Source organism: Centroberyx affinis, unplaced genomic scaffold (assembly GCF_046629955.1).
Source record: "Centroberyx affinis isolate AG114_WGS23_722 - 3 ecotype Tasmania unplaced genomic scaffold, CSIRO-AGI_Caff_v1 ptg002023l_1, whole genome shotgun sequence".
NCBI classification, from domain to species: domain Eukaryota; kingdom Metazoa; phylum Chordata; class Actinopteri; order Beryciformes; family Berycidae; genus Centroberyx; species Centroberyx affinis.
The window spans coordinates 453,366-474,700 of NW_027280362.1; the positions used below are offsets into that span (position 1 = coordinate 453,366).

Consider the following 21,335-nt stretch of genomic DNA (forward strand, 5'->3'; position numbering starts at 1 on the left):
GTTAAACATGAGTATGAGATGTGCACCCTGACCTGTGAGCAAAGTTATCCATGTGAAACCAAATGAATATTAGAGGGATAATTAAAGTTAAATGTTTTGTACTTTATATATTTCATTTTTTATAATATGTGGTTACAGTATAGAGATTAAGTTATGGACTAGTATGTTACTATATCCAAAGTTTGGACTATCCGAAGATTAGGTTGGGTACCAAAAAACAATAATTACAGGTAGCCCACTGACTTTTGGCATCAATTAAAGGGCATCCAGCCATTAAAAGTTATTTAAGTCTAAACTTAAATACACTGCCCGTCAAATTTTGGGGACACCTGATTGAATGTACTATGTTTTTCATTCTCTTAAAGCCGTTTTGATCTAAAGGCTTATGCTTAAATGCTTGGAATGTGTTTCTTAGACAAATATAAATAGTGAAGTTGATGCCTATGTATGAATTTCTTTCCAAAGCCTTTGCCTTTCCATCAAGGCAAACTACTACTTTAAAGAATCTAAAATATAAGATAGTTTTGATTTGTTTAACACTTTTTTGGTCACTGCATAATTCCATTTGTGTTATTTCGTAGTTTTGATGTCTTTACTATTATTCTAAAATGTGGAAAATAGTAAAAATAAAGGAAAATGTGGTGTCCCCAAACTATTGGCGGGCAGTGTATATAAATATCCAAAGATGAAAAGTAAGCGTTGATGGAGATTTTGCGATGGAGCATTGTAATAAATGCCCAGAGCTGCGTTCATCTGCCCTCGTCGCTGTTGATGGTAACTTTTGGGTAAGTTTGTTCAGCAGAGCAGCTTATGGCCCAGATGCCCCAGTGTGGCAGAGCTGGCTGCTTCGTGCCCACAGGCTGGAGGGTCAAACTGTGCACTGGTGCTCGCTCTGCTCCTCATCAGGACCATGACAGATGATGCTCTGTTCGGGCAAATTTTCTGCTGCTCTGACTCTGCCTTCTGTCTGCATTCATTAGTGCTGGAGTGATTAAGAGTGGGGCCATCGGAGGGAAAGCAAAAGTTTGCTCGTTTCCTTTTCTTTTCAGCTTGTTTTGTAATTGGCTGTAAGGGAAAGGCTAAAAGGGCACTTGACATTTTTCTTTGCTGCTGAAAAGTAAAATGCTTCTCTAATAAATCACTACATTAGCCTGTTATAAATAACGATATAAGAACACTACCAGTCCAATGTATTTTTATTTTTTATTTTAACCTTTATTTATCCACGGAAAACCAACTGAGCTCTGTCTTCTTTCTCATCACCAGCCTGTTTCAGATTCATAGCTCCATACATTTACAATAGGAGACCACAGTACAACCACAGTCTCCTACTGCTGTTAGGATTTGAATCGTCAACCTTTTCCAATTCTCTAACCTCTAGGCTAATGCCGCACCAAATGCAACACAGAAAAAAAAAATTTGTCAAAGAGTTTGCGAGAGAAACTGCTCTTTTTGCAAGATCCTAAAACACTTGCAGGTTCTCCCATGTTCAGGCCCGCTCTTTTACACCATGACAGGCGCTTCAGCTGACCTGCAGCTATGGAAATGAAAATCACTGGGCTTGAAGTTGGGGGAGCTGAGTCTCTCCGCACCACTGTCCTCTTACCCACCAGTGGGAACAGGTGAGCTTGACATGGCAGCTGTCTGGAGATGTGAGGGAGCAGGGGAGGAAGAGTTGAGGACAGAGGAGGATAAAATATGCATAGAAAACAGTTTTCTACCTGGCAGTGTGATGCATTCAATGTGTATGCATGCAATGGTGCTGTATCATTTAAGTCAAATATGGAGCTGGACTGACTCCCAACCATCTGTTGTTTGTTTAAAGTTATATATTCTGTGGTGTCAAGTGATTTTGACTTAAAGAGGAGCCAAAGTCTAAGTTCTTTTTGGCTACATCAGCGTCACATCAGCTGTGATAGTAATGTTTAGACTGTTGCCATAGAAACGGTGCACAAGTGACATTGGTTGTAAAAAAAAATGAATGAATCAGTGTGTGTAACTACAGTGTTACATTGTTAATTATTTATATAAGGATTATTATATTACAAAATGATCTTGATTTTGGAATATTTTGTGAATGGAAAGAATAGGTTAGTGTAATTCAGAACTGTTCTATGAATCTAATTTAAGTGTAATTTTGTATGGATGTTGATATTTTGATTATTGCGAATCGCATTTTGTATATTACCAATTAATCAGTTCACAGTTACCAGCAGAACAAACACCATTTCATAAAATCAGTCAGCCCGAGTCCAGTGCTGTGATTCATGAGTGGAACAGCAGCACACTTGAATAACTAAATAATATGAAAACCTCCCTGTCCAAACTTCCCAATTCCATACCTCATCATAAATAAAACAGGAGGATAAATGGAAACTGACAAGAGGTAAATGGATTCAGCTAGATCAGTGCTTCATTTTATAAAACAAGGCCATTTATCTCAGACTGGGTTGTTTTTCCAGGATGTGATCAGGGCAACATAAAGCAGGAAATAGTGGGGTAACGGGCAGGAAAAACAAAATGCTCAGTAGAAACAAATGGCTGTTGGTGTTTCTAGAAAATCTGAAACCTGAAAGAAATTGAGAAATCTCATTTTTGTTTGCGGCAGCAGGACCATCACTCTCTTATTGATCTGCGGCTCCAGATTTAATACGGCAGGTTCTGCAGTTTCGCTGAGACACTTAAAACAGAAAACAACCGTGCATCAAGCAGAAAAAAAGCACTGATGGAGCTGTAGATAACAGATGCATTATAACTGGAGCAGTAATGTAGGAGGGGATTTAGTGACAACCTCTGCCTCCCAGCATTTACACAGAGCATCATTTGGCAGACACCATTTACACCTGCTACTAAAATCCGATCTGTATCTGGATATCTTATCTGGATATGGAAAAACACATGTTAATGCAAGGTGTAAATGTACAGAGCACGCACTGCAATGGGAATGTGATGGGATCTGCCAGAGTCAGCCGGATGGAAATGCAATCTGTACTGTGCAGTGTTTCCCCAAAGGTTGTAAGTTTACTTTGGCGGTTACAGACGACTAGTTGCATTCAGCGAGTCCAGTAACTCATATTTTTTCAGGAACTAAAGTCTCTCAATCTAGCATGAGCTAATGGCAATACAACATTAGCTGACCATTATACTTCCACTGAGGCTAGGTTTTAAACTGTCTCACCGTTCAGTGTGTGTCGGCACAGACACACCGCAACTCGAAGGAATGCAGGATGCAGAATGCAAAATGCAGGCAACAACAACAACACATAAATACCTTGTGTAAATGCAAGGGCATGATCGCATTGTTCATTATCCAGTTGGCATATCCAGATGCAGATGAAAACGAGGTCAGAGAGTCTGAGATACGAATGAAAAGTGTGCTCTAAGCAAGTGCCAAACAGGCTAGCAGGGGAACAGGTACTGAACCTGCTTATGTGGAAGTCACCCTAATTCCTCCCCAGGATACGACAGCTGCATCAGAGCTGCCCCAGGACTTGCCTGCTCCTGCAATACTGGAAAGCCAGATGCTACCCTGACAGGCTGATTCCACCTGAACTAGCAGGACATTCTCCTCAACCGTCCCAAATTCCCACCATATGAAGGCTGTGATTGACAATTTGAAGCATAAGGCATTAAGACTTACTTTCAGCGGCAATGGTAAGGTGTGTGTAACAGCGGTTCCTAAACTGAGGGAGCAAATGCCCCATGACATCGCTTTGGATAAAGTATTCATGTGATTCCAACAGTGCTGTTGAGGTACAAAACGGGAACCAATCAGCTTTCAGTGTGGGCATTATGCGCTCTTTTCTTGTCTTTTTTCTGGAAAAAGAACCAGAACTAGAAAAAACTTTTGATACAGCAGAAATTATTTGGTGGTATAGGTCTACCTGCAAGTCATCCTACTAACCATTGGACCAAACAGTGGTTTTCCACCAATAGCCATAGTTTGGAGGTGGGGTTCACCTGCGAAATGTCGCTGAAATAGACATGACGCATGACGAAATGACACATTTTTGAGGCCAGAACGACTTGGCTTGCTGCGTTCACTGTCAGTACGGACGGCTTCATTCATTCGTCGTTGTTTTTACCTGTTTCGAGTCTATTTCGTGGATGGGTGCGTCGGAGAAGCAGTAGTGATGAAAGAGACCCATCTTCTGGTTCAGCAGACAGTAGACGACATGAGCCCTTGCGTTCTGCCACTTAACCAGCTGGACCAGTTCACGATTCAAAGATGCCCCGAGGTCCACAGACCAGTTATAGCTGTATAGAGTCACCTAGCATATAGAGAAGGCAGACTGATATTGGTACCATTCTCTACACTGTGCGAGCAAGTGCAATTTGCAGTTTTTCATTTCTAATGGTAAAAACAGATTACTTCCTTTTAAGATTGAAAGAGTCGTGTATTACAGGTAAGAGGGAGAGAAATAACTAATAACTGATGACATAAATCGAAAAACTAACACATTAAGTTACTTGTTACCTTTTAAGTTATATACAAAATATAGAGTGCATAAGTCAGCATTATAGGTTGTTAGGAGCATAGTCATATGGCATCATGAGTGCACCATAATTCCTTATGAGCGCCGTTATAATGCACTATAAATATGGTTGTCATAGAGAGTGTCATTGACATTATGAATTAAATAACACATAATAAATATATCCAAATTCCACATTTCCAATCATGCATGGGTTTAACACAGGCAAATAAGACATATAGTACATACATAGCTACACATATGTCCAAACCTTCCCTCCTAGACTGCTGTCCAGGGCTTTAATGGAGAAGAGGACAAATGGAGGCCTAAACTTGCTTTATCATGGCCTGAGAAACATTCTCTCCAGTCTGGGACTTCTATATCCCAACTCACCTTTTTGTCCACGATGTTGATGAGGAGGAATCTCTGGCGTGGAGCCAGTCCTGCCCCGGCCTGTCCAGGACTGAACCAATCACTCTGCTCCAGGGCCTCGAAGCGCTGGAAGCCCTTATGAGCTGGACAGAAGAGGGGGAAACTCAGTGAGACGGCAGGGGAAAACCTGAGCCAAAGCAAGACAGCTTGCCACAGCGATCCCGTTAACACAGGGACCTTAGTGACTGTCACGACATCCTTTCATCTGCTCTTTACCATAAAATATGATTAAATGGACAGCAGCCTATGGTGATTTTGAGGATGACATTATTAAGATAAAATGATAAAATGTCTTTCCGTATATACATAGAATGGGGAATTGCTCAGTGGGGCTTTTTAAGCCTAGAGGCCAAATACATAGAGTTGCTCAGGATTGTTTGAGATGTTTGCAAGGCTAGGCAGAAGAAATGGCATGGCTGAGCTGGAAAGGGAAATTTCATCCATTGATAATTGGAATTATGGTGCACTCATGATGCCATATGACTATGCTCCTAACAAAAATGTGACATACATGACCAGTGAAAGAGGAGAAACAAAAGCAGCACAAAAGCTGCAAAATAATATCAATTTCCATAATCAATCTGACTGTTTTCAAAGCTCTGTGTAACAGACTTTAGCCATTTTAGTGTTGTAGATTAGAGACAGAGTCTAGCTAATGCCTGAGCATGAACGTGATCCTGTGATGCAGAACCGCTGCAGCTACAGTAAGGAAATGGTTAGGGAATGGTGGTGTTGGTCATTACATATCCATATATGATCTGGCAATGTTTTCCATCATTATATTAACTATAGTTGATATTTAGACTGGTGAATGTCCCACCTCTTGGGCAAATTCATTATCTTTTAATTCACTTCTTCAGACACACTTTTATGGACTTCCTTTTATGTCATGTTTTTGATCTTGTCCACTTTTAAGCTTGTGTTGTTTCTTATTTTTATTTATTTATTTATTTGTTGGTTTATTTAACAGGGACAGTGCACATTAATAAACATTGCTGTAAATGCGCCAGAGTTAGCCAAGAGGCTATCATCTGTAGTCCCTGGACAGATGTTACAGAGTCACCCTAAAAACAGAATATAATATATAATATAATATAATATAATATAATATAATATAATATAATATAATATAATATAATATAATATAATATAATATAAGATTGAAATTACAAAGTTATTGAGTTCATTTATAAGCATGCAGAACAATAATAAAAAGAAAAGAGAATATTAATGTTAATCACAGACAAAAAGCATGCACAGTGTATAAAATACATAAATCAGTCTGACACAATAAAAGCAAAACCACAATAAGACATGCATACAGGTACATGAGGGCAGACTGCTGATAGCAAGATAGCGACAGGTGACAGCAGACATGTTAATTTAATTACTTTTCTTTCTCCATTACTTTTCTGTTGAATTAATCTATATATTTTATTACTCCTTGTTTTTACGCCCTTTTAAAGCACATTCTCAACTCTGCTTTTATGTAAGTGCTATTATTATTACTATTATTACTGATGAGGAGAAGGGGAATCAAATGAAAATAGAAAAATAATCAACAAAAAACTCACCAGGGTTCTACAAATTAAACAAAAGAGAACATCCCACCACCAGAATCAATGTGTTAGGCTGGAAGGCAAACTTACGTATGAACCTATTTAGCACAGGGTTGTTTTCCTCATCTGAACTGTCTACTGTGGGCAAACAGAGATGGGTACAAACAGCAAGGCAGGCACTGACAGTGAAACACACAGCTCTACACAAACTGAGCTAAGCCAGACGCTAGCAAAAGAACAGAAGTATGTTGGACAGTTGGTAGCATGGACAGAGAAAGAAAGGATCAAAGCGCAGTAGCAAAAACAGCATGTTGACACAGAACAGTCATGCTTGGACCTCTCCCTCTACACTGCAGATGATGGCAGTGACAGTAGTGACAGCTATTAGCAACATGCTGCGGATAGAGGGACATTCTTCAAGTCATGTCATATGCTGCTGTAGTTTTTCGACAGTCAGTGACCAATATTGGCCCCTCTGGGGACCTGTAGTCACCACCACTTTCTTTTTTCTTTACTCTTCAACTTGAATATCAACTAGAAGGCACTCTGAGTGCAAACCTCCACCAATGCTGAATAAGTCTCCAACTTGCTGTTACCCCTTAAAACAAATCATTCCCATCACTTCAATTTAGATTTTAGTTTAATTGATTTCTTAACCCCCTGAAGCTAGTTTAAAAGAGCAATAAGTAATCTGTGATTCTCATGTTGCATTCAAGTAGCTACTGGCACAGCCTGACTGACTGCAGAATTCAGCTATTGAATAAAAAAAAGTTGCAAAATCCTAAAGGCAGATTTTCAAGTGGTAAAGAAATAACTTTATTATGAAACTGAACCTTACAGATGATCTGACATCCTATCTGGAGGAGACTAGCCTGAGCAAATAGGGTTTTAAATCTGAAGAAGCAGATGGGATCATGGGCAAAGCAAAGAGAGAGATGGCCAATAGTAGTGTGTCTGAAAGCTCATGCCGATTGCTATTTAGCAGGTATTTACACTATACCAGTTAAGCATTTTGTGGCGATGAAGGTGCCAGAAAACAATGAACCATACTTGACTACAGATGTCCATGTTGCATTATGGATTGAGAATCATGTGTTTTGAATTTTTGCGTATTTCTACCACACTCTGTTTAGTGGCAGCATAGAGGATGAGCGTTCAGACATCTTCGGTGGTGGCTTGGAGACAAATGGCTTTTAACAGGTACCTTGCTCTGTGCTACAGTGCCATTGGTGGAAGTTTCGTCCAATGAGAATGAAACTCCTTGCGGTGGCCGGAGGTTGGCTGAGGTGCTGGACAACAGGCAATGGTACAAAGATGTTTCCGGTTTGAGGACAACTAGGAAGATTTAAAAAAAAACAAGACAACCATTATTGTGGTAGTGCTGTATGACACAAAAAATATTGTTCTGGCCTAATAAGGGCACAAATTTGGGGTTGAGGCTGAAACTGACATTACTTTGAGTTTATTTTTAATAAGACAGTGCACAATAATCTGTAAATATGCAAGAATAGCGGTGATGAAATGCACCCTCTGGCAGCCATGCTGGATGTCCTCCGCACTTGGCCAACAGTGGTTGTGAACAGCTGGCTGCATTTCTAACAGTAAAACTTGGCCAGCTCAACAGAATTCAATAGACTTGGTGAATTTCAGTGCTCTTTTCGACTGGGAACCTATCATTTCACCACTGATGCATCAGACTGATTTTGTGTTTGGATAATGTCAGCTTGTTAGCTATAGCTAACCATAGTATCTGGTCAGCTAACTATCACTGTCTTGTTATCATATCTGATTTGCACATATCTGTTAACTGAACTGACTCTTCTCAAGCTACAACTCGTACAACTTGCTACAGCAAGACTTTTGGAGTAGAGACCAGGGCTAAAGACAAGGTAGTTTACAGTGTCACAGAAATCTACATTTGGAAACAAATCCACCTTATCAGATCAGACTATTCACTTTTACTTACAACATTACTGAATTGACATACACCCATACCACAACAATCCCTCAATTTTCAAGCAGCTCTCTTTTTCTTGCCCAGATGTTATTTATTTAGTCTTTATTTGCACACAGCCAATTCTGCAATGGACCTCCATGATGGCAGCAGACATATTTGCTAGATTTGTGGTGCAACTGTAAAGCCTCTGTTAGTCAGCTGGCTAGTTTTCAACTGTGGTCCCTGGGTATGATGTTAAAAAACATTAAAATGACAACAAAACAAAAAACAAAACAAAAAAAATACAGTTGCCGTTTAAACTCTCATGGAGAAGAACACTGACAGATAACACAGGCTCAAAAATACACTGAGAAACAATCAAAAACAGCATGAAGCTGCTGGGCACTGACAGACAGATCAGATATAAAATGACATTAAAGCGTCTAAGCACAGAACGAAAAACATGTAACCAGACAACCAATGAAGTTGTCTGGAATATAAAAAATCTAATCATTACAATTTTGAAAAGTATTCAAAGCGGTAATTTCACGCCTAGCAGAAACGACTCACCTCGTCTTTTCGAACACCTTCACTGTTGTGTCACTAGCCAGAGAACTGACCAAATTGACAATCTCCGTCAAGATGGAAGGTAGCAGGAACTGTGACGCAATTTCAGCTGTGCACTGCTGAATGGACGGGCACCCTGTTCACCAGCACCCCGGTCATGAGGGGAAAGGCAGAGATACAGAGAAGGAGAGGTACTTCAGCTCACCAGGAGAAGATGCAATCATTTTTATTAGATTTTTTCCCACTCTGGCACAGATGAGGAGAATGCAGAGGAAAAACTCACCAAGTTTAGCCATGAATGTGATCCAAGGCTGGCAGGTGACCTGGTAAACGGGGTGCAGAGTGCCCACATCTCCCTCCTCCAACTGGGACACCTGCCTCCTAGACAGCCGCAAATACAGCAAAACACCCACTAAGTATTAAAGGGGCAATAACTAAGACCATAACGTATCTGTGGGGGTTGATAGGGCTGTTGATCAATACCAGCGAGTCAATACCAATTACTCGGCCAGGTGCTGAGATTTCAGGCTTTTAAACTTCCCTGCCAGTACTCTGTATTGGAACAAAAACTCACCACCCATTGGAATTTCGCAACGCTGCTAACAGAAGGAACGAGGTAAGACAAATGCCAAATCTGCAAGACATGTTATGGGGTGTGGATAATCAAAATTTTCATTTGGGTGATCAAACACTTGGGCTGCCAAAGACTTTAATAGGATGGGAGACCCAATTTGTATAAGGGCTTGATAAAAATCTGTCATATGAATTAATCTGTAATGTGTCTAATTTTGGTACTGTGTTGATTTTAAGACATCAAAAGAAATTCAGAAGTATTCAAATGCTTCACATTGATGAATTTTTATAATGGCCTCTTGGGTTTTCTACTAATTCTTTTTTTTTTGTACAAAATTATACACAGTCTTATTCCATGTGCTGCATGAAAATAAATGACTCTATTGCATAATGAAATGTGCTCTCGTTTAACAAAAACATATTGAAAAACTTTTTTAAAACAAGTATTGAGTTTGAGGAATTCAACGCAGTATTGTGAGTGGTACATTTTCGGCGATATTCAGCCCTTCCCATGTATACCGCACCTCTGGGCCTGCTCTAGTTCCACAGCCATAGCTTTCTCCTGGCTCCACTGCTGCTTCACGTTCTCCGTCTTGTGTCTCCGTCGCGCCACTCGACCCTCCTCCCCTTTTTCCTGCACTATGTCATCAGTTGTCTTTGGGCTCCCCAGTTCTGACGAATCAGGCTTACTCTGCGAGGAAACAACAGAACATTTACACCTCTCTGACAAATAACCACCATAGGCTCTATCTAAAAGCAGTATACCATCTCAAAATGTTTTGGGATTTAAAGTAATAATGTGCGACATTTTCATATAAATGAATATCCGTTTTTGCTGCTCTCTATTGCTGATTACTACTCTCTGTCACTGATATAACACAGTAGTAATTCAACCTATATCTAGTTCATGAAAGGTCTACAAATTTAATGGGTTCTTCCTTGGCCCATGCTACACCCTTCCATGAAGTTTCATGAAAATCGGGCCTGTAGTTTTTCTGTAATCCTGCTAACAGACAAACAGACAAACAAACGGCACCGTAAACATAACCTCCTTGGCGGAGGTAAAAATTCATTCAATTCATCTGCCTATGAATTGAAATTTTAACGTCTGAAGTAAAAACTGTAATATATGATGTCAGAATATGTGGAAAAAAAATATTCACATATGAAAACCAACACGTGTCCCAAAAAGCAAATGTGCTTTGAATTCACATGTGGATTTTCACATGTGACATTTTGTAAGATGTTTCCATGCCACAGTAACCTGTTTAATATGGGAATAGGCTAGACATCTTAACCAGGTTTCTCATAATCAGAGTATACCAGGTTACTTATAGTACTTTAATGAATGCAAATGCAGCCATTTATTAGGCAATGTAGCACACAGACACACAGAGTTCCCTCGTGAATGCCTTCAGCCTCTGGGGGAACTGACCAGTATCTCCCAGAAGCTCCGGCGGGTGCTCTTGCCGGTAGGTGTGGTAGACTCTGGTGTGCTGGTCCCTGTCGTGGGGGTGCTCCCTGGAGCTTGGGTTAAGGTGATGGGGGAGGGGCTGCTTTTAAAGACCCGGGAGCCACTGCGCTGCCTGGGGCTATCCTTCACATCCTTCACCTCAGGCAAAGGATTTAACAGTCCTGAAGACGTGTTGGAGAGAGAAATGAGCACAGACAACAGCTGAATGAGTAAAATTCACAAGTGAAAGTGACAGTCTCAACAGGCCAATTAGCCTAAACAACAAGTACAGATGGCGAGCATCCCATGTCGTATTTCTGGCAAAAATGTACAGACATAATTAATGATAAGTTTATTTGACTGAAATCTCAGCTCTCTGGCTCCTTAGTTGATCAGCTGGCTTCATCTCTTCTATGCAGAATACAGTAATGTCAGCGAACATACTGTAGCTGATAACATTTTACATACCTGCATAAAAGAACAGCTGATAAAACAATGTGATTTATTATAAAATGGCAGTGTATGTGTCTTGAAATCATCAATAGAGCTAGACATACCACCGTACATCACTGTATGGCAGCAGTCCATCAAAACAAATAGATGAGATGATTTCTAGAAAACAATCTTTACCACACAGTGACATAGTTTCATTATGTACATGTTTAGCTGAGTGATGTAGTTTGATAGCATACAGGTATAGAGGAGTGAAGTGTCTCACCCTGACTGACTGACCTGAATTTACCTCTTGAAGACCACAGTGCTGTGGCAACAGTTCCATAGTAGAAATAAAGAAATGAGCAAAAGAGAAATTAGCGATGGCCTCACCTTTAGCCTCCTCTTTCTGAGCTTTCGACGCTGAGCAGAGCACCCCCAGACAAAGAGGATTGGGCAGGACTCTCAGCTCCATAACCACATCACAGAGTGCGTGGCGCAGCGCCCCCTGCAGCTTATCACTGAGCTGCAATGGGCTGACGTTGCCTTGTTCCCAGATATCAAACCGGACCCGAAGCTGTGGCTCTGTTAGGAGAAGACCAGACCTGATTAAATACCACCGACTAGCTAACAACTATCCATCCATCCAGCCCAGCAGCCCAGATTCTTTTCCCCAGCAACTTCCTCCAGCTTCTCCTGGGGGATCTCCAAGCGCTCCAAGCGTGTCCTGGGTCTACCCTCAGGTCTCTGCCAAGTCGGTCATGTCCAGAACATCTCCAAAGGGAGGCACATCCGGAGGCTTCCCTTATCAGGAGCCCAAACCACCTCAACTGGCTCCTCTCAATGTGGAGGAGCAGCTGCTGAACTCCTCACCCGCGATCCAAGTCTTGGTCACTACCCAAAGCTTGTGACCAAAGGTGAGGGTCAGAACAAAGATTGACCGGTAAATTGAGAGCTTTGGGGCTTTATCTCACAATTCTTTTTACCCTCAGTCATGAATAAGAATGAATGAAAATACTTTGGTTTTAAACCAAATGATGATGACAAAAAGTACAGATTCTGTACGGGGGGGGGGGTGTCTCTCTTTCCCTCTCTTTCTCTTTCTCGCTCTGCCTTTCTCACTCACCCCCACAGACCAGCTCCCTCCTCCACTTAACTTTAGCAGTCTGATGAAAAATAATGTGCATGTTCATCATAAGGAGAGAGGAGAGAAACTAGAAATACCAGAGTTATTGTCATTTTCCATCAGCTCTGGTCAGGCACCAAGGCAAACTCTGCATTTCTCCTATCTTGCCTTCTGTCCCCGGCTACCTCATTAACTATACATGCTGTCACCCAATCAGAGCATTCATTTAAATCTGGATGTACGTGATGTCATTTACACCAGGAAGTGGACTGGATTTCTAAAACTGGCAACAAGAAGGAGAGTATTAAGTTAAATTCCACATGGACAGTTTTAATATTTGGGGTTACTGTACATGAACATGTCCTTTAATAAAGGATACAAGAGATATGATTATCATTGAACTGTATCTTTCAAGTATGTAAGGCAGGTAAGGCTCCAATTAATCCTATAATTAACTACATGCTAGGATAGAGCACCACTTGAGGATGGCTCTATTTTAAGGCCCAGAATCAATTCACTTTCCCAACAACTGAAGGCTAAATATATTTGCCAATTTAAAGTGTTACAACAGAAAGTATGAAGAAAACTTTAAAAACACTAGTATATTAATGAGCCCCCAAAACCAAGTTAATTCTGATTCATGGCACTGTGATGCAGCATCAAATCGACAAATGCAGCCCCTATATTTACGAAAGGAATGAAAAGCTTTTAACATTATGGAGCAGTCTTCATTAGCCAGCCAGATTTAGACTTAACATTTATTAGCTCGACTGTTGTTACCCATTACTTTGTGTGATGTTTATGATTAGAATGAATCCATTTTTAAATTGGTGCAGTTGCTACAATAAAACAACTCCTGGGACTTGATTTGAAAAGAAAAGAGAATACATGCTCTGATTCTCTGAGAGGATAAGTATAATATGGAAACAAATGCCACGGACAGACAAAGCTTGTCCATTACTGTTTTCTCCACAATCCTGTTTCTTGGCTGTTGCTAATTAGGTGATACTGTTTCTACTTATCGTTAGCCACTAAACTCATTGGTAGCTCTAAATGGCAGCAAGGCAAGTGTTTGAATACCCAGAAAGGACCAGCAGCAGCCACAGTACAAGTTGGCCAAACTCTCTCTCTCTGGTTGCGACTGCTCGGTGTTGTGGTGAATGGTGTACCTGAGCTGAGGTTGGCGGAGTCCACCTTAACCACAGTCGTAAGCTCATCAAAATGGTCTGGCTGAAGGGGGATGGAGCAGCTCTCCGGCCTCTGTAGTGTGGTGCAGTCCTGGGCAGGGACCTGAAGGGGGCAGCCTTGGGCATCCACAAATGACAGGGCGATGCAAGCAATACCTGAACAACACAGTGGGGAAATCTGTTAAAATGACAAATGTCTACAGAGGAATGCACCTTCCTTTGTAGCTACACAAAGATCATTGGCAGTGCACAAATAAGGCCGACTTTTCATATAGCCTTTGGGTTATTGGGCAAATATCCTTTATTTAGCTGAAAAACATGAAAATGTTTGATATTTGCCACAGCCTCTGTCACCTTTTGCCTGTTTTTCTGAGATAGCAGCATGAATCAAAATTAACAAAGCATAATCTGACAGTGACAGTTGATGAGTGAGTCTTAGTTTCCATCTTTGATGCTTCAGTTCTTCATCTTATAAAAGCTGTACACAGGCATTCTTCACCAGATGTGATGCCTGTGTAAAACAGTATTGCTGGAGCTCCACTCTGGCACTCTATTTGGTTTGACACGGCGCTGGCTATTATCGCACATCATTAGTAAGCAGCAGCATGCATGGAGCAGGATTGACGGCTGGCTCTACCTGGCAGGGTAGGCAGGAGACGCACATGCATTATAGAAAGTCCCAGGTATAAATCAGTCTTGCCATAGCAAACAGACCCCAGCCTGCTGCAGTCACGCAGCTCCACAAACCAGCCATATCATTCTCAGACTTTCATACCCACTTACTCATTATCATGAATTCTTCTCCCAAATGTGGGTTACTATGTGCTTGTGCATGTTGATAGCTCAACACTCAGTATGGGCAGAGATTAGTGGCAGCAGAAACTGAATTTGAATTGTATTCATTTGAATTGTTGATGCTTGAACTGAATCACTGTATGCAAAACATATAAACTGAATTTCAGAATTTGACTTTGTATTGTCATTTGAATTTGAATAATTTGAAGCTGAATGTAATGGTCATTGTTGCTTTCAACTTTCACATTTTCAACTAGTTTGAGGTAAACATTCAACCCACAACGCACTTTCAAATTCAGTTGTTACAATTAAATTTCCAGTCCCTGAGACACACTGTGGGGATTTAGGTGGGCATGGCTAGTTTGAGGTGTGTTTTTTGACTGGTACTGTTCTCTGCTTCGGTGTACTGTGCTGCAGTGCAACAGTAAAAACGTTTACTTGCAGCTAGCATTATGTTGGATTGGAGAAACATTGCTGGAATGGTACTGTAGGTTGCTGGAGATGTGATTCAGGACAAGTTTATTATCTTTCTGCTTTGCTAATTTTTTCTGCCAAATACAGCCTCTGCTGAGTCTGTGCAGTAATACTACAGTGGCTAGTGTCAATAACTAGCTAAATAAATAGGCTGCTATTAGAACTTCAACATTTCAGCTACTACTGCAATAGTTATCATGCATGATGAAAAATATAAGTGGGATCATCAACGTCAGACAGCTACCTTCTAGCCATGATCTGAGCACTGGGAAATTCTGGCCTTTTGATTGGATTATTCAGATTGTGGGCAGGGTCTTGGGTGATGTAATCAGTCAGGAAGCAGAGGAAGCAGTGGGTGGATGAAAATCAGCCCCCTATTGGTCAGGTCTAAGCATCGCTGCCAATTTGGCATGGTGGCCGACGTTGGTGCTGCAGCCTAAAACTTGCTTGCCTAGAAAGCATTTTTCCCATAGACAGCCATTATAAAAGGCAGTCCTCTAAAACTGTCAAGAAGATAACCTTCAACACTGCAAGTCCAAAAAACAATTTTGATTATATATTTTAGAATCATGAAGGCCAATTTAAAAAAAAAAAAAATCACTCTGATATGCTGATATTTTTGTGACACTTTGACGACATGTGGAGGCAGATGCTACATTCCAAGATGTACAGGAACAGACTGTGGTATCGCAGTGGATGATCGAGGACGTCCATGTTACATATACATTTTAAATACATATCTTGTTTGTGCAGTGATATTAATGACACAAATTTTCCCCCAACTTTTCCCCAAAAAAATGTTAGCTAGCAAATGTTAACTAATTACTTTTAGGCTAGCTACAAATAGGTAATCAAACTACAGAAGCTGGATATCTTAGATAGTCACATGCAATAGTAGATACAAAATGTAATAAAACTGTCTGTTGCACTGCAGCACAGTACATGGAAGCAGCGAACAGTACCAGTAAACACCTCAAGCTAGCCACCTTACTGACTAGAGACCTGAGATTGAATTGTAAGAATTGAATTTGAAAGCGTATTGAGGATTGAATTTTTACCTCAAACTAGTTTGAAATGAAAGTTGAAAGTTGAAAGCAACAATGAGCAAATTCAAATTCAAACCATTACATTCAGTAAAACAAATTCAAATTCTGCAATTCTGTTTCGAATTGGACAATACAAATTCTGCATACAATTATTCAAGCATCAAAAATTCAAATTAATGCAATTCTGCTGGCTCTAATCTCTGCCCATAACTAAAGGCCCTGATTCACTAACGGTTTGCGCAGGGATTGTGCGCTATAACACCAAAATGACAAACTCAGAATGCCATGCTCTTCACTAACCATGCGCAATGAATGGAAAGCAGCGCTATAGCACTGGTCAAAACATAAAGCTTCATGGCGCCTGTCATGGTCATGCATGCGTAAATTAAATGCAAATATCATTATTATATTTTGAATAATTGATTTGTAGCCGAGGCCAGGCAAATCGAGATTGCACCCAATTCACTAACAATTTGCAACACCAAGTCAACTAACCCTAACCCCCAAATTATTGCAGTGCATTTAAGATCCTTTCAAAGGTGGTGTAAAGAGTTTGGCCATTCAGAACAGCTGCTACCATTGCTGTAAGATACAGGTATTGTCGCCAGCAAGTCAGGAAGCAAGGGAGAGAATTTTCCATCCTAGCATCTCAAATCAGATCTGTAATTGGTGACAAAGGAGGCTATTAGCCAGACAAAAACACTGTTCTCTTAGCTCAATCAACCAAACCTCAGAATAGGTTTTGTGTTTTGCACTTTGTGCCTACAAGGACACTGTTTCCTTCTGGTAACTCTAGCTTTTCACAACAGATTTTGTGCTTATTCTGTGTCAGTACAGTTGAGCAAGCTCCTACATCCCATGCTGCCTTAGTAACTGGTTGCTGATGTTGTCTGACCATGTCAACTGAAGCAATGAGGCTGATGATTGCCACAACACAGCCTTAATGGCTAGAGTGAAAAAAACAGAGGGATTTGGAAGTGATGGAACACAATCTGCGACTCAAGGCTAGAGTTAGTCAATCACTCTGAGGTTACTCAGGCCCCATCCTATTTCATAGTTACACACAGGCTGACATTTCATACTATCCTGGTAAATCAAAAAAGACTTTGCAGCAAAAAAAAAAAAAAGGACTTCCGCAGCCCCATAAAAACAAACTAAAAATAATTTATTTTTATATGGAATGGCAATAATTTCTCTCTTGTGTGTAAGACATCTTTGAGTCCATTACACACAAGGGTAATCTATGCATTAGGCTTATAGTGGGCTTGTAGTTAGCTAGCCTTATTGTCCAATGAGACAAATAGAATAATCTGTAAATATTGCTGCCTTATAAGATGCCATCTAATCAGAGGTGTGTCGTCTAGCGCCCCTAAATGAAATGTATGAATTTCAGTTATACACTTATCTGGAATGACAAATAACAATAGAAATCTGGGGAAATTCTGGACAGGACACTGTTTGTGTTGTCGTGGCTGTGGGCTTGTAAAGACAGCTGGGGGTGGAAAGCAATCCACCCTAGTGTAATTTTTCTTCTCTGCCACAGTCATCCGGGGGCACTAATCAATATTGCCCTACGCTAGGCCTGTAGGCAAAGCTCCATTGAAGAAGCAGTGAAGCAGGAAATAGCTACATGCGTGATCAAGCCATGGCTACTGCAGAAGAACAAGTGCAATCTGTTCCTAACAGGGAAGAATGATAAACTTTATCTTTTTCCAAATAGCTTGTACTTTACCATCTCTTTTGCACTTAATCAAGATTTTTGGAAGTATGCACACTTTTAAGCACTTCACTGAATGACAATCTAAACCAAATGGGTTTACAGAGTTTAGAGAAAGAGTGAATTGTTTCTTGTTATACTGTTTAGTAGAGGCCTACTGAGTATGTTGTTTCTCAGTAAACCTGAGCTTGTAGCCAAACATTAATCTGTCCCGTATTTTGTGGCATAGGGCTTGTATTGGATTAATTGAATTAGGCTAGTTTGCTTGTAGTTATGGAAAGAAACATGAAATTTGCCTTGTTTTTAATAACCCAAATGCTCATTGCATGCAATATAGCTGATATGATAATGAAAACATAATCTAGCCTATGTGATAATGAAAATGTGTTAATTGTAATATGTTATTCATTTCTGAAATTATTTATAGTAGACCTACAGAAGAAAGTCGACCATTAATTTATATTTACTTATAAAGGTTGAAAACGATAATTGGCTCTGCAGACCCACCTAGTGGAAAAGTAATGACACGCCACAGAATTACTTAGGCTAGACAACCGTATTTTCATTTGAATTAAAGTATGTAGCATGGCATATGTTCTCTGAACTTATAGTCAGTGAAACAAAAGGCAGTTCAGGACACACACATCTAAGCTCAACAGCAGAGATACAGTGGCTCAAAGAACAGTAACACCACACTTCATGCACCTTAGAAATCCATGCCGGAGCTAAGGGCAACTCAGAGATAAAATCCACTATTTAATCAAACACATAATGCTGAAGAAAGCCTGAACTGAGGAAAATACAGCACTGCAAAGAAATGCCATGTAAAAAAAAAAAGACAAAGAGCAGAACGCACAGGGCCAGCAGCATGGGCTTCAGTCAACAAGATGGTTGTGCAGGGTTGGAAGAGGGACATGATACGGATGGTGATACCTTTGAACTGGGAAGGTGGTAAGAGTTGCTGAACCAGCTCCGACATGGTACCTGGGCCAACATCAGAGACACCCATAAAACAGAATTAGGGATGCACCCATACTAATTTTTCACTTCCAGTCCAATTTTACAGCATTACAACTTCAAGTATGGTCCTGAACCAAGTACCGATCCAATCCATTACTTTTACTGGACAAAACTTTAGACCATTAGTCAGTAATCATTCAGCAAAAAATACATTAAGATGCATAGACGTGCAGAGGGGAGCGCTGCAGGTGCTTGAGCTCCTGCCCCTTTTCGCTGATATGATATGATTATGTTTTAACACAGCTATGTGTGACTGTTGAAAATCCTACCCAGCAAAGGATTAATTTTCACTGAGCTTCTGACTGATGGGCAGCCTTTAAATCAATGGAAGCTGCCGGCCTCGCCTGTTTTGGCAGCAGTGCACCGGGGCTCCTCTTTGTTTGGTCAAGGTCGAGTTGATTGCATAACAAATGCAAGTTTATTGTTCTTTTTCCCAATGCTTATTTGGTAAAAGTCAATGCTTGATTTCCCATGTGTAGAATTTTCTTTCAATTTTGCTTAATTTAGCGCTTTGTTATCCTTTATTATGTAATCTATTTCTAATAGAATTCCGTTATGCTCTAATTTTTGTGAATATATTGATTTAGTATGAATGTTGGATGAATGTTTATTGTGTAAATAGGCTTTCTATTGTGATGATTACTAGTACAAATAATATTTCCTATTTCTGTTTTTGTTTCCTTTATAGTTATAGAAAACTAGTCAAGTAATATCAAGAACACCCTGTTCTGTCCTCCACATGTGCTCCTTGAGCCTGACCAGCACACCCATTGTGTTAATCCTCCTGGAATCACTAGTCTCCCACTAATTCAAGCTGAGCTCAATCCCACCAGCACCCTAAAAGTTTCATCCTGATCCTGCCTGCACTATAAAAGTTTTGTTGTTTTCTAGCTAATTGCACAGTTGTCATTCCTCCTACACAGGCATTAAAGTTGGACCATCTCCGCTGTCACTGTGATTAGCTAGCTCGTCTACAATGAGTGCAGGCCTCTATCGGCCCGTGTGGCAGTTGCCTCCTCATGACTGAGTTATGTAACTGATGGTGTGATGATCAGTGACTACAGCTGCAAAAACATTTGACCGACATTACTAAAACTTTTTGGTTTTCCACTTATATTGCTACTGTGGCTATGCTAGCATGAAATAACTTAACATAGGTCAACACTAGCTAGCTAACTACCATATTTAGGCTGCATATAGGCCTGGCTGCCGATTATTTTTGGATGTGTTCTTTATCTCTTTCTTTCATTCTCTCACCTTCTTATGAAACTGCCTTCTCATGGACAAAAAGGCACAAAATTTTACAGAATAGTCCGGTCCATTTCAAAACAATGCATACTTTAATATGGGGCCAATCGTCAGATTCCACACTAGCGGTGGACATTAAGACGACCAGGGAGCCTAAAAAAGCCCAGGCGTTTTAAAACCCTGCACTCATGAAGTCATACTGTGAACAAAAAACCCAGGTGGAATCACTTCCTAGCTGGCGCAACAAATGACCTGCCTGTGAGTCCTGGTGGTGTAAACAGAATGTGACACTAATACAGCCAAGTATGCTGGCTGGTTTAGGTGAATATCCTCTAAAGGTTAAAGGCATTATTAAAGCCAAATGGATTTCATTTTTTGTAATACAATTTTATAGCTTCACTTCATTACTGAGGGAAAAGAAAATGCAATGTAGGCTAGTCCATTTTCTTTAATCTATATGCACACTGCTGGTATTTTTGCTGATTACCAGTTGTCTTCAACCCTGTGACATGCTATCATGCATGCAGGTAACAGCGCAGGCAAAAGAGCGAAATCATGGCAGGTGGGATATAAATAATTTGCCTTTGCGTGTCCTATTAGCCTACCATTTCTGTAATAGTACAGGGTTAATGGCAACAGGTAATATTTAATATCATCAATAGCATAGCTCTTGAGATGTGATCTATTATTCTCCACTACACAGCATCCTACTGAAAAACAGATCATCATGCTTTCTTGCTTTCAGACATGCTACACATGTCTCTTGGTGTCATGTTTAAGAATTCTTTGATGACAATGCTATTTATATTATTTACTATACTATTTTAGCATGGTATCATCCCAAAATCCCATACCAATGTCAGCAACAGTGTGTAGGTCAACAGAACATGAGGTGGATGGGGCACCACATGCATGTTGTACCTCCAGCTAACAGAATGGTGACATCTTGTGGTCTGAACACTCTACCTTCTGCTTACTTTACCAGCCATATGCTGCAACAACTGTGAATCCACAGGTCCCATGTAAAGTAACAGTGCAACCACTAGACTGTAAGCTACGACCGCTGTCTGCCTCTCAAAGGAGGGAGTCCTTCCTCATCTCATTCATTCTAGCCTTTCATCCATGCCAGCTTGTGCTACCAACAGGATTTCTAGTGAAATGTCTTTAGTAAGAGATATGAAAACCCCACGTTGTTACACATAATCGCATGCTAACAAGTCTGCACTTACAATGGAACATGCTCATCAGTCTACAACCATCCACTGAGGCGGGTCTCTTGGGATTCAACAGACATG

The 21,335-nt window shown here is 40.5% G+C and overlaps 1 protein-coding gene across 1 annotated transcript in view; it reads right to left on the reverse strand.

Annotated features, from left to right (window-relative positions):
* Positions 1-21,335, reverse strand: part of szt2 (SZT2 subunit of KICSTOR complex) — a 108,865-nt gene that overhangs the window by 29,096 nt on the left and 58,434 nt on the right. The window contains exons 50-59 of the mRNA XM_071531026.1: positions 13,723-13,896; positions 11,816-12,012; positions 10,978-11,217; positions 10,067-10,233; positions 9,253-9,350; positions 8,973-9,105; positions 7,671-7,801; positions 6,557-6,604; positions 4,869-4,990; positions 4,086-4,271 (exon numbers count right to left, since the gene is read on the reverse strand). Of these exons, the coding sequence (XP_071387127.1) occupies positions 4,086-4,271; positions 4,869-4,990; positions 6,557-6,604; positions 7,671-7,801; positions 8,973-9,105; positions 9,253-9,350; positions 10,067-10,233; positions 10,978-11,217; positions 11,816-12,012; positions 13,723-13,896 (1,496 nt within the window). The remainder of the gene's footprint in view (positions 1-4,085; positions 4,272-4,868; positions 4,991-6,556; positions 6,605-7,670; positions 7,802-8,972; positions 9,106-9,252; positions 9,351-10,066; positions 10,234-10,977; positions 11,218-11,815; positions 12,013-13,722; positions 13,897-21,335) is intronic.